Genomic DNA, 12,544 nt, shown 5'->3' with positions numbered 1-12,544 from the left:
GGCATAAGACCACAAGATATTTTCCTCCATTGATTACATTAATTTTGTTGGAAAAAAATATGAGCCTTTACAACTCTTTCAGGACATTTGGTTACTAGTCAGTGTACTAAATAATGTTAAATTTTATTGAGTTTCTGCCTATGTACCAGTACTATGCTACATGATTTATTTGCACAGTACAATGAAGAACTAAAGAATTTAAAATGTGTTTGACTATTATGTATAAAATAAGCTACAACAATATATTGTACAACACAGGGAATATAGCCAATATTTTATAATAACTATAAATAGAGTATAACCTTTAAAAATTATGAATCACTATATTGTACACCTGTAACTTATATAATATTGTACATCATCTATACTTTAAATAAATAAATAAATAAATAAATAAATAAATAAATAAATAAATTTTAAAAATGTGTTTGAAAATCCCGACTGTATCAATGGCTGACTACAGTAACTATCTAGATCCTTTTGTATAACTTTTAGATTTCTTCTTCCTTTATATTTCTTATTTATTTTCAGATTTTTATACTGATGACGAAGAAATAATTTTTGTAAATGATTTGATGGCCTATAGAAGTCAGCTACCAACTTCGCAAACTCTGTTGAGTAGGCTAAAACTGTTTTTGGTAAAGGATCCCCTGTTAGATTTCAAAGGACAGATCTTCACAGAAGCTAATTTTTTCAGGTACTTAATTGCCCAGTGTTGTGAATATTTTTAAGAGAAGAAAATATTCTTTGTATGCTCACAAGTCTAGATGTTATCAATCATAGTATTTTATCATTGTTTACTTCAACTCTAATTTTAATCACTATGTATTTTGATTAACTACATTTGGTATGTACCTTGCTTTTAGTAAACACTAATATAATGTTTTATTTTTTGTTAAGGGAGTGTTTCTCTTTTCAAGGAGATATGAAAGGTTTTGTGGAAGATTTTTACGTGGATAAAGAGAACTTTCGTCAGGAGAAGCTAGAAGATACAGTAGGTTTAAATGAAGCTGTAATATTTGCTTTCAGTAATTTTTAAATAAAAGTTAGTAAATCACACTTTTACAAGATGTAGTAATATACATTGGCCATCTGCTATTGTCAAGTTAAAAAGACTTGATAATGGATTGAACGTGTATCAGTTAAGGAGTCAAATTTACTTCAGAGACAGCGGTCTAAACCTTGGCTACACATTGGAAGTACTTGATAAATTTTAATAAAATTCTGAAGCCTGGATCCTACTCAGATATATTCTGATTTAATTGGTCTGGTGTGCAGCCCAGGTATAGGGAATTTTTTAATAATTTTAATCAATATACCTGGTATAGGACATTAAGTGGTCATATATATATTGGTCTTAAGGCGTTTAAAGGTTTTTTTTTTAACTAAAAACTTTAACACACATGGTAAAAATATTAATTCACCTATTAGCCCCTTTTCTCCAGTCCCCCTCTTCCTCCCCTGTTAATTCTGAGAGTTATGCACATACAGTCTCACTTGTTGAAGAATCCAGTTCTGTAGGAATGAAAGAGAAATAAATTCTATGGAATGCAGTAAAGATCCATTCCATTCCATCTGCTCTTTTTACTTCTCTCCATTCACCAGCTCTCATTTGCTGCAGTGATTGTTTTTAATTTAGAATTTTGAAAATTTGTTATTAACATAAAAGAAGATACTTCTGCATCTAGGGATATTGTATGTCACTAATGTAATCAGTGGCCATGAAGGATATTACTCAGAGAGAACATTGCTTGTAATATATTTTTTTGGCTGCTACACTTACTTTTTAAATAAAATGTATGCAGAGCACTAAAATTTTTGAGTGTGGGTTTAGTCTAAAATTTGGTACACCAATTAAGCAAATGTATCTATTTATGAACTCAGAAATATTTGTTTGGAAAACCTCACTAAAAACTAGTTTTACCTATATGTTATTTCAGCCATCAATTTTGCCTGAGTGTGAATTCTTAATATCTACAAGCCTCAAACAAGAAGTTGATATTCCATCACTCTCAGAACTGAAGGAGTCTTTAAACTTAATGCCAGAAATAATAAATTATGTAGATGAAAATGAAAAGCTTTTCAAAAGAGGTGAGAGTTAATATTTAAATCTATTACTTGTTAGAAGTACTTACTAATGTTTGTTATAAAAATTCTTGTTCATTAAACTTTTTTCTGAACCTTCAGATTTTTGAAGTGTCCTGTAAGTTTACACAACGAAATCTCAAAATTATTATTGATAAGACACTTTTCTCATTGTCTCCTCTTTATACACTTGCAAGCTTAAAATGTCTCTGAAATTAATCTAACCATTTCAAGATAATTATAAAAATAGAGCTAAAACACATATGACTGTATTGATTTTTTTGAGTTATTTTCTTATACATAGTGACAAAGCACTAACAACTTCTATGCTGACTTTAGAAGCTCAGAGTAAGGTTATGATTCATGGAATCAGATGACTGGGAGAGTCATAACCTAGAATTTAGATGGTTTCTTCCCAGTTAGACTAGTAAATATTGTTGAAGTCTTTTAATATAATTTAAGCCCAAATATTTAACTGTCCTCTCATACATTCCAGTTGAAATAATCGAAGATAAATAATATTAGGGAGAAGTGAAGGGGGATTTGTGATATCCATTGAGAATAGGGATGCTTGCCATCAACAGAATTGAAGGAATTCTTGCAGACAAGACTAAATCAAGGGGATTACTGATGAGCCTACAAGTCAAGCAAGGTAATGAAAAGCCAACCTAAGTAAATAGATCAAATTTATACCAGAACTTGGAAATCTAGCAGAGCTCAAAACTGCAGGTGGCCCATGGGCTTGTTAGAAGGACACAGATCTATGCATGGTAATGGAAAAGGACAGGTGAATTTACTGAATGACTGTGGTGCTACGCTCCCAGCCTTCACTTGGCCCTGATGGTGTACTAAATGACTCCTCAGAATCATTGCCACTGAGGAATGAACAAGATTACAGAAAAACTAATATCATAGTACTTTTGCTGGTAGTAGACTTTTTTCCTTTTTTTTTTTTTCCAGATCTTACTATCAAGCATGGAATTCACATTGAGGATATAAAATGCAGCTCCACAGAAATTTTGGCCATTCAAAGTCAATGTGAACCAGAGTACAAGGAACCAGGTAGAAATTTTGAATAAATCATGGAGCTTATCAGGGGATACCAATATATGATGTAAAAGTACAATACATTCACATATAAAGTCTACTATGAGACAGTTTTCATGTTTAAAATTTGATTATTGCAAGCCAAGTTGTTCTTTTCTCTTATCTATCCCTTTACATTTGTTACTATCATTAACATCCTTCTAGCATCAAAAGAGGAGAGTTACAAAGATTGAGGAAGAGGAATAGAGGAAATAGCATTAATATTAAAAATAGAAATCTTGTAATTTTATAGCTCAGTTAAAAAGAACTTTATATTTTACCTCAGTATTAGCAATCTTGCTGACCCTTGTTATACTTTTGTAAATTTAACTTTTTAATCCCCAAAGCAATCCCATCATTATTGTTACTATCACTATCCTACCAAATTTGGAATCTCAGAATCATCTCTTGTTCCAGTGTAATGCCAGATTGTATTGCTCCCTAACTACGTTGATTATGCTGTTATTTAGTTACATTTATATCTGATCATATTAATCATCTATTTGGTAGTATACTGCTTTATTTATGAAAGTGACAGAAACACACTGACTACTTATGATAAATGAGGATTAGTTTTTCAAGCCCACCCTATAAAAGATATAACTCTGTGCTAGGCCACCTAGACTCCATACTTTTTAAGGTGAAAAATTACTGTCTATTAATACTATTTGTTTAACATCACCAGTATTTAGTATGGAGATAAAAATAGTACTACCTCTTAAGTACTGACAACATAAGTTGTCAGAATTGAAAACATTATTACACATAAAGTCTTAGAATTTATCTTATATAGTAAACAATAAAGTTTAGTTGCCAACGTATTTTTAAAAAATCACTAGTATCATAGTTGAGACACCATGTGGTATATGTGTAATCCTTTACATGGATGGAAATTTAAAACTGTTATTTTGTATTTCAAATAACCCAAATTTCTTTTGATTGAAAATTTCTGTTGTAACACAATGATCAAACATAATAGTTGCTTACAAAAAGTTATGAATTATACATAATTTTATTCAATGTTTATGTAACATGATTTTTTAAATTTTATATATTCTAGTAGAGTTAGAAATGCCATTAACTCATCTACACCTAACAAACCAACATTCTTCAGTGAATTCATTATGTGCAGAACTTCAGAAATTTCCGTCTTCTCCTGCTTGTAAAATGTAAGTAAAGATTAAATCTAGAACTCAAATTGCAATTCAGAAGAAGCAATCTTTAATTAAATCTCTCCACATAAAGTCAATTTCCCAGATAGCTCTGTGAAAAAAATGTAAGAGATTAAATGGTGTTCATAGTAAGCAACTGAAGGGAATATATGAATATATATGTACATAATTGTTTTTATATGCATAGAATATCTTTAGAAGGGCACACAAAAATCAGGTACTGTTGGTTGAGCCCAGAAGGGAACTGGGTAACCTGGCAATATAGGAGCTAGTAAGTGATCAAGCTAGGCTCTTTTATACTTTTAGTATTTTGAATGTGAATATATTACCATTAAATATAAACAACTTGAAAATTCTAAATTTAAAATTTAAACAATCTGCTTAGAACATTGCCAGTGGATGCTTACCAATGACACTGCCTCTGTTGTCACCCATTACCATGAAATACAGTGTAGCGGTATATTGGTTTGTTAGGGCTGCCATAACAAATACCATAGACTGGCTGGCTTAAACAACAGAAATTTATTTCTTCACAGTCTAGACGCTAGAAGTCCAAGATCAAGATATCAGCAGGATTGGATTCTTTCTGAGGCCTTTCTCCTTGGCTTGTAGATAGCTGTCTTCTCCTTTTGTCTTCATGTGGTCTTTCCTCTATGCATGTCTATGTCCTAATCTCCTCTTCTTAAAAGGATACCAGTTATTTGGATTAGAGCCCACCCTAATCACCCCATTTTAACTTAATTACCTCTTTAAAGGCCCTAGCTCCAAATACAGTCATTCTAAGGTACAGAGAGTTAGGGCTTCAACATATGAATTTTGAGGGGGACAAATTCAGCCCATAATAAATAGTTAAGAGTCCTGAACTAGAGCCAGATTGCCTGGCTGTATCATTTACTAGCTCTGTGATCTTAATTGCCCTGTGCCTCAGTTTCGTTATCTGTAATATTGGGATAATAATTGTACATACCTCATAGGGTTGTTTTGGGGTCTTCCAAAAGATTTGTCATACCTCTCTGACCAGGAAGAGCCAAGGATAACAGAGCAGTGTGTTCAGTGGTTGAACAATAGATTTGGCTATCAACTTACTTCCCTAGGAGTACCAGAGATCACATCCCCTCTCTAACAGAGGACATCCACTGACCTTCTTTACCTGTGTCAATGTGGTATTGGTGTTGGGGAAACCAGATATGTAGAACCAGATACTGAGCCACAAATATGTTCAGTACAGCCCAGGATGGTCTGTAATCTTCTCAGAGTTTATACTGCAGGGTTGGATCATTGTATTCTAGTTTGAGCCAAAATTGCATAGCTTAATAGCCCAGCATCTTTGTCCTCTGAGTCTGAGATAGCTTTGATTGCTATCTTATACCATACAACATACCTGTAATTTAATGTTTTTTATGTTAGATTAGTCTGCCATCCTGGAATAAAGTCACCTCATTCCCCTACTTTTTATGCTAGTTACACAACTAAGAACATAACCAGTACAACCCCCTTCTTCCCCACTGTAATCCTGGAACTTCATATGTCCTAAAATAACACAGTTTAAGGAAAATTACAGGAACGTCTCCAAGTCTCTAATAAATTATTCCCAAAGTGGACACTGTGTGCTGGGTTTTGAGTTCTTAGCTGTGATTGGCTGAGCTGCCAGAGGAGAATGCTCTTGGATTACTGGAAGCAACTGGAGCATCTCACCACTAGCTGCTCAGGCTTCTATTAATGGTCTCAGGAAGGTGTCACAACATAAGGTGGAGGAGCCTGACATTGAGGGCCCCAATTATCTTCATCTTCTGGCAAAGAGGTATTTCCTTTGGGGGGTAAATTTGTGCTATACAGAACTCTACCATGAACTAGAACTGCCCATATCAGATATGAACTCTAAAAAAATAGCATGGGATGAGTACAGAAACTACCTAAAATTGGTTTAAATATTTTTAATCCCTTTGTTAAGGTGCAAGATGTTTATTTGCAGGACCTACACTTCTTTTTTTGTGTGCTCTTTTACTCTTTTATTTACTCCATATACCCTAATCCATCTGTTAAGGCAGATTGGCAGTTAGAAACAAAAACTAGCTGAAATTAGTATAATCTTGAATTTCAATCTGATACTGAAAGTATTTACTTAAACTGCAGTAAACTCTTTAATCACACAAGTTATATACCTACTTATTGTTATAATTCAAATATCTAATGAGAATTTATGAAACTTGTCTTATCTGTGTATGATGATTTGCCAAAGTTAGAACAAAAAGACTTTTTTTTTGGTGTTTTAAATAGCAATGTTATTTTATTTTATTTTATTTTTTAACATCTTTATTGAAGTATAATTGCTTTACAATGGTGTGTTAGTTTCTGCTTTATAACAAAGTGAATCCGCTATACGTATACATACATCCCCACATCTCTTCCCTCTTGTTTCTTCCTCCCTCCCACCCTCCTTATCCCATCCCTCTAAGTGGTCACAAATCACCAAGCTGATCTCCCTGTGCTATGCGGCTGCTTCCCACTAGCTATCGGTTTTATATTTGGTAGTGTATATATGTACATGTGTGGAGAAAAGGGAACCCTCTTGCACTGTTGGTGGGAATATAAATTGATACAGCCACTATGGAGAACAGTATGGAGGTTCCTTAAAAAACTAAAAATAGAACGACCATATGACCCAGCAATCCCACTACTGGGCCTATACCATGAGAAAACCATAATTCAAAAAGAGTCATGTCTATTTACAATAGCCAGGACATGGAAGCAACCTAAGTGTCCATCAACAGATGAATGGATAAAGAAGATGTGGCACATATATACAATGGAATATTACTCAGCCATAAAAAGAAACGAAATTGAGTTATTTGTAGTGAGGTGGATGGACCTAGAGTCTGTCATACAGAGTGAAGTAAGTCAGAAAGAGAAAAACAAATACCATATGCTAACACATATATATGGAATCTAAAAAAAAAAAAGTCATGAAGAACCTAGGGGCAAGATGGGAATAAAGACACAGACCTACTAGAGAATGTACTTGAGGATAGGGGGAGGGGAAGGGTAAGCTGGGACGAAGTGAGAGAGTGGCATGGACATACATACACTACCAAACATAAAATAGATAGCTAGTGGGAAGCAGCCACATAGCACAGGGAGATCAGCTGGGTGCTTTGTGACCACCTAGAGGGGTGGGATAGGGAGGGAGGGAGGGAGGGATACGGGGATATATGTATATGTATAACTGATTCACTTTGTTATAAAGCAGAAACTAACACATCATTGTAAAGCAATCATACTCCAATAAAGATGTTTAAAAAAAAAAAAAGAGTCATGTACCACAATGTTCATTGCATCTCTATTTACAATAGCCAGGACATGGAAGCAACCTAAGTGTCCACTGACAGATGAATGGATAAAGAAGATGTGGCATATATATATACAATGGAATATTACTCAGCCGTAAAAAGAAACGAACAAAAAGACTTTTAACGATCGTTCAAAGCGTTACGCTCGTTAAAAGCCTATGCTCGTTCTCTGTCTAGCTGTGACCGGCTGAGGCAGTGCAGCGGCAAAGGGACGGTAGCCTTGCCTGGCTACTGCAGCACTAGGGTGTCAGTTGGTCTGGCCCAGAACACTTCAGTTCTGCCCTGCAAGTGTATATTTAATAACTGATTGGTGTGTCCCTATAATACAAGAAAATGGAAACTGAACAGCCAGAGGAAACCTTTCCCAACACCGGAACCAATGGCGAATTGGTAAACGCCCTGCTGAAGATATGGAAGCCGAACAAGCTTTTAAAAGATCTAGAAACACTGATGAGATGGTTGAATTACGCATTCTGCTTCAGAGCAAGAATCTTGGGGAAGTGATTGGAAAAGGAGGCAAGAATATTAAGGCTCTCTGTACAGACTACAATGCCAGTGTTTCAGTCCCAGACAGCAGTGGCCCCGAGCGCACATTGAGTATCAGTGCTGATATTGAAACAATTGGAGAAATTCTGAAGAAAATCATCCCTACCTTGGAAGAGGGCCTGCAGTTGCCATCACCCACTGCAACCAGCCAGCTCCCTCTCGAATCTGATGCTGTGGAATGCTTAAATTACCAACACTATAAAGGAAGCGACTTTGACTGTGAATTGAGACTTGATCCATCAGAGTCTAGCTGGAGGAATTATTGGGGTCAAAGGTGCTAAAATCAAAGAACTTCGAGAGAACACTCAGACAACAATCAAACTTTTCCAGGAATGTTGTCCTCATTCCACTGACAGAGTCATTCTTATTGGAGGAAAACCTGATAGGGTTGTAGAGTGCATAAAGATCATCCTTGATCTTATATCAGAGTCTCCCATCAAAGGACATGATCAGCCTTATGATCCCAATTTTTATGATGAAACCTATGATTATGGTGGTTTTACAATGATGTTTGATGACCGCCGTGGACGTCCTGTGGGATTTCCCATGTGGGGAAGAGGTGGTTTTGACAGAATGCCTCCTGGTCGGGGTGGGCGTCCCATGCCTCCATCCAGAAGAGATTATGATGATATGAGCCCTCGTCGAGGACCTCCTCCACCTCCTCCTGGACGAGGGGGCCGGGGTGGTGGCAGAGCTCAGAATCTTCTTCTTCCTCCGCCACCACCACCTAGAGGAGGAGATCTAATGGCCTATGACAGAAGAGGAAAACCTGGAGACCGTTATGATGGCATGGCTGGTTTCAGTGCTGATGAAACCTGGGACTCTGCAATAGATACATGGAGCCCATCAGAGTGGCAGATGGCTTATGAACCACAGGGTGGCTCTGGATATGATTATTCCTATGCAGAGGGTCGTGGTTCATAGGGTGATCTTGGTGGACCTATTATTACTACACACGTAACTATTCCCAAAGATCTGGCTGGATCTATTATTGGCAAAGGTAGTCAGAGGATTAAACAAACCCGTCATGAGTCAGGAGCTTCGATCAAAATTGATGAGCCTTTAGAAGGGTCTGAAGATCAGATCATTACCATTACAGGAACATGGGACCAGATACAGAATGCACAGTATTTGCTGCAGAACAGTGTGAAGCAGTATTCTGGAAAGTTTTTCTAAGACTAGTGGAGAACTGAAGGAGTCCTTTGTCTTTTTCTTTTATCTGCTTCTATTTAAAAAGCCAACATTCCTCTGCTTCATAGGTGTTCTGAATTTGAGGTGTAGTGAAATCTTTGCTGTTCACCAGATGTAATGTTTCAGTTCCTTACAAACGGGTGGGGGGTGGAGAAGGGTGTGCAGAAACACTGAAATTTTGAAACAGCAGCAGAGTGAGTGAATTTTAATTTTTGTTCATTGGTGGTGGTTTAAAAAAAAATCCGGGGCTTCCCTGGTGGTGCAGTGGTTGGGAGTCCGCCTGCCAATGCAGGGGACACGGGTTCGAGCCCTGGTCTGGGAAGATCCCACATGCCGCAGAGCAGCTGGGCCCGTGAGCCACGATTACTGAGCCTGCGCGTCTGGAGCCTGTGCTCCGCAGCAAGAGAGGCCGCGATAGTGAGAGGCCCGCGCACCGCGATGAAGAGTGGACCCTGCTTGCCACAACTGGAGAAAGCCCTCGCACAGGAACTAAGACCCAACACAGCCATAAATAAAAATAAATTAATTAATTTAAAAAAAAAGAAAAATGAATAATATTAAAAAAAAATCCCCCCATGTAATTATTGTGAACACTTTGCTTTGTGGTCTCTGTAACATTTGGGGGGTGGAACAGGGAGGAAAAGTAGCAATAGTCCATATGTCCCTGGCATCTAGTCAGAGCAGTGTGCAGAATGTAATGCTCTTTTGTAAGAAACGTTTTACGATTTTTAAAATAAATTTAGTGAACCTAAAAAATAAATAAATAAATTAGCCGAAGGTTCCAGGGCCATTTGAAACAACTTAAAGGAATTTTCTCATCACTGGCGAAAAGTAAATTGTTTCCATTGGTTCATGACTATAAAAACTTAAAAATCCCTATTTAAGAAATAGATTTACACCTCAACTGTGAAACTAAAAACAAAGGGAAAAAGTGTTTAAAAAAAAACAGAAAGGAAAAATAATATGTAATGTTATTATACTCTTAACTTGCTTTTATGGCCCTAATTACTTTTATTTCAGAACATAACATTTTGGCTGGAGGTAGGCCCAGTTAACAAATATTCTGAGTTCCTGCTACATGTAAAACTCTATGCTAGATTTTATGGTGCTAAAAAGAAAAGTCTGTATGGCGTTGCATCTTTATTTCCGCACTGATTACTGAATCGTGAATATATTTTTATACATGACCAAAGAAGATATCAAATTCAGACATATCTTCAGAAAGCTCCATTAAGAATGAGAATAGGGACTTCTCTGGCGGTCCAGTGGGTAAGACTCCATGCTTCCACTGCAGGGGGCACGGGTTCAATCCCTGGTTGGGGAGCTAAGATAGCTGCATGCTATGCAGTGCAGCCAAAAAAAAAAAAAAAAAGGAATGAGAATATTTGTCTGTATTATTGTTTTCTGCTGAACTTGGCTTGCCTAAATATTTTCTCTTCCTTTCACTTTAAAATAATCGCCTACAATATGAGGTGTCTGGTTGTCAAGGAGACCTTGGTAAGGTTGAAGAATTGTCTAGATTCTCAAATATTGCCACCACATGCCAGATTTTTTGATTATGTGGGTAAATTGGATGGTTTAGACGTAAGACCTAGTTGTCTGCTACTACTCAGAACTGTCAATTTAACTAGCAATACCTACAATTAGCATGCTCATATATGCTCCATATGAACAGAGAAACAAAATACAATCAATTCTCACTTAGGAGGGAGTGGGAGGTTTGGGGCATAGATTAAAGGGTTTGTGAATTAATGGTCTCTTCCCTACCAAGGCTAATAACTTCATACCTACTAATAAGCTGTACTTACTGATTTACACTGCTTGTCATACATACTTCCTTCTCTCCTCAGCACCCAAAACACACAAACAGACACACATCGCTCACTCACACACAAGACTGAAGGACTTGAGCTAAACTTTAGGGCCTGTCACTTCCTGAGAAGGTAGAGCAGACAGAACTTTTTCATAGTTCTGATCCTCAGCCAGTAGTAGCTTCAGAAGTTCTGTTTAGAATGGACTTGGTGGGGACAGCAGTTTTATAAAAATTTGTGTTGAAGCTACCATTTTGTATGGTAAGCAAGGTAATTTTATGTAAATCGCATTTTTATTTTGGATGGCTTATAGTGTTGGTGCTAGCAGGGTTTATGGAAGGAAATGCTAAAACCCTCCCAAGTCAGCCCCCTCTGGCTCCAGGTTCCACTGAAGGAAATGGAAGGAAGTAGAAGTAAGTTATAGGAAAGCAGGAGCAGTTAGGGAGCTGACAAACTGACAAACCTTCCTAGGGTAGGAGGAAGTAAGCACTTGAAATTTGGTCTATGGAACTCTCTACTTCAGTTTACACATTTATAAAATAGAGTTCATTTTTTTAAAATAAACTTATTTATTTTATTTTTGGCTGTGTTGGGTCTTTGTTGCCACACGTGGGCTTTCTCTAGTTGCGATGAGCGGGGGCTACTCTTCGTTGCGGTGCGCAGGCTTCTCATTGCGGTGGTTCTCTTGTTGCGGAGCACAGCCTCTAGGCGCGCAGGCTTCAGTAGTTGTGGCACGCGGGCTCAGTAGTTGTGGCACGTGGGCTTAGTTGCTCCACGGCATGTGGGATCTTCCCGGACCAGGGCTGGAACCCGTGTCCCCTGCATTGGCAGGCGGATTCTTAACCACTGTGCCACTAGGGAAGCCCTAAAATAGAGTTCATTTTTGACATGCTTTTGAGTGTAGAAAATACTTAGAAAAATACTTTTCTTGAAATTTTATTATGCAAAAAGATAATATAATTAATAAATTAAACTTTAACTCTTCTTTTTCAGTACTTTGCTTATTGCTGAAGAATCAGCTAACAAATACTGTATGGTGTGGCAATCAGAAACCTGCAGAATCTCTTTGAATCCATTTTTGTTTAGAGGTAAAGATTAATTGATTTTGAATGCTAAATAGAAAGTATAGATAAAAGGTACAATCAGTAGAAATGTATTGTCAGTATTATTATTATTATTATTGAAAACACTGTCATTATAAAAAGCACCATTCCAAAATTAGGATTTCAAAATTTATAATTCTAATTTTGGGTTGAGGCTTGTAATGCAGTTAATAATATTAAGTAGTTGTGCTACTTCAGTTCCT

General features: G+C 36.8%; 1 protein-coding gene and 1 pseudogene across 1 annotated transcript in view; both read left to right on the top strand.

Annotated features, from left to right (window-relative positions):
• SHOC1 (shortage in chiasmata 1) overlaps positions 1–12,544 on the top strand; it is an 87,952-nt gene that overhangs the window by 20,951 nt on the left and 54,457 nt on the right. Inside the window, exons 5-10 of the mRNA XM_007178212.2 lie at positions 532–697; positions 901–1,012; positions 1,941–2,091; positions 3,046–3,147; positions 4,232–4,340; positions 12,232–12,326. Coding sequence (XP_007178274.2) covers positions 532–697; positions 901–1,012; positions 1,941–2,091; positions 3,046–3,147; positions 4,232–4,340; positions 12,232–12,326 — 735 coding nt within the window. The remainder of the gene's footprint in view (positions 1–531; positions 698–900; positions 1,013–1,940; positions 2,092–3,045; positions 3,148–4,231; positions 4,341–12,231; positions 12,327–12,544) is intronic.
• Positions 7,923–9,457, top strand: LOC103012786 (heterogeneous nuclear ribonucleoprotein K-like; annotated as a pseudogene).

Source organism: Balaenoptera acutorostrata, chromosome 6 (genome assembly GCF_949987535.1).
Source record: "Balaenoptera acutorostrata chromosome 6, mBalAcu1.1, whole genome shotgun sequence".
Lineage (NCBI taxonomy): Eukaryota > Metazoa > Chordata > Mammalia > Artiodactyla > Balaenopteridae > Balaenoptera > Balaenoptera acutorostrata.
The sequence above is the reverse complement of the archived record's forward strand: the minus strand, read 5'-3'. Positions and strand labels throughout refer to the sequence as shown.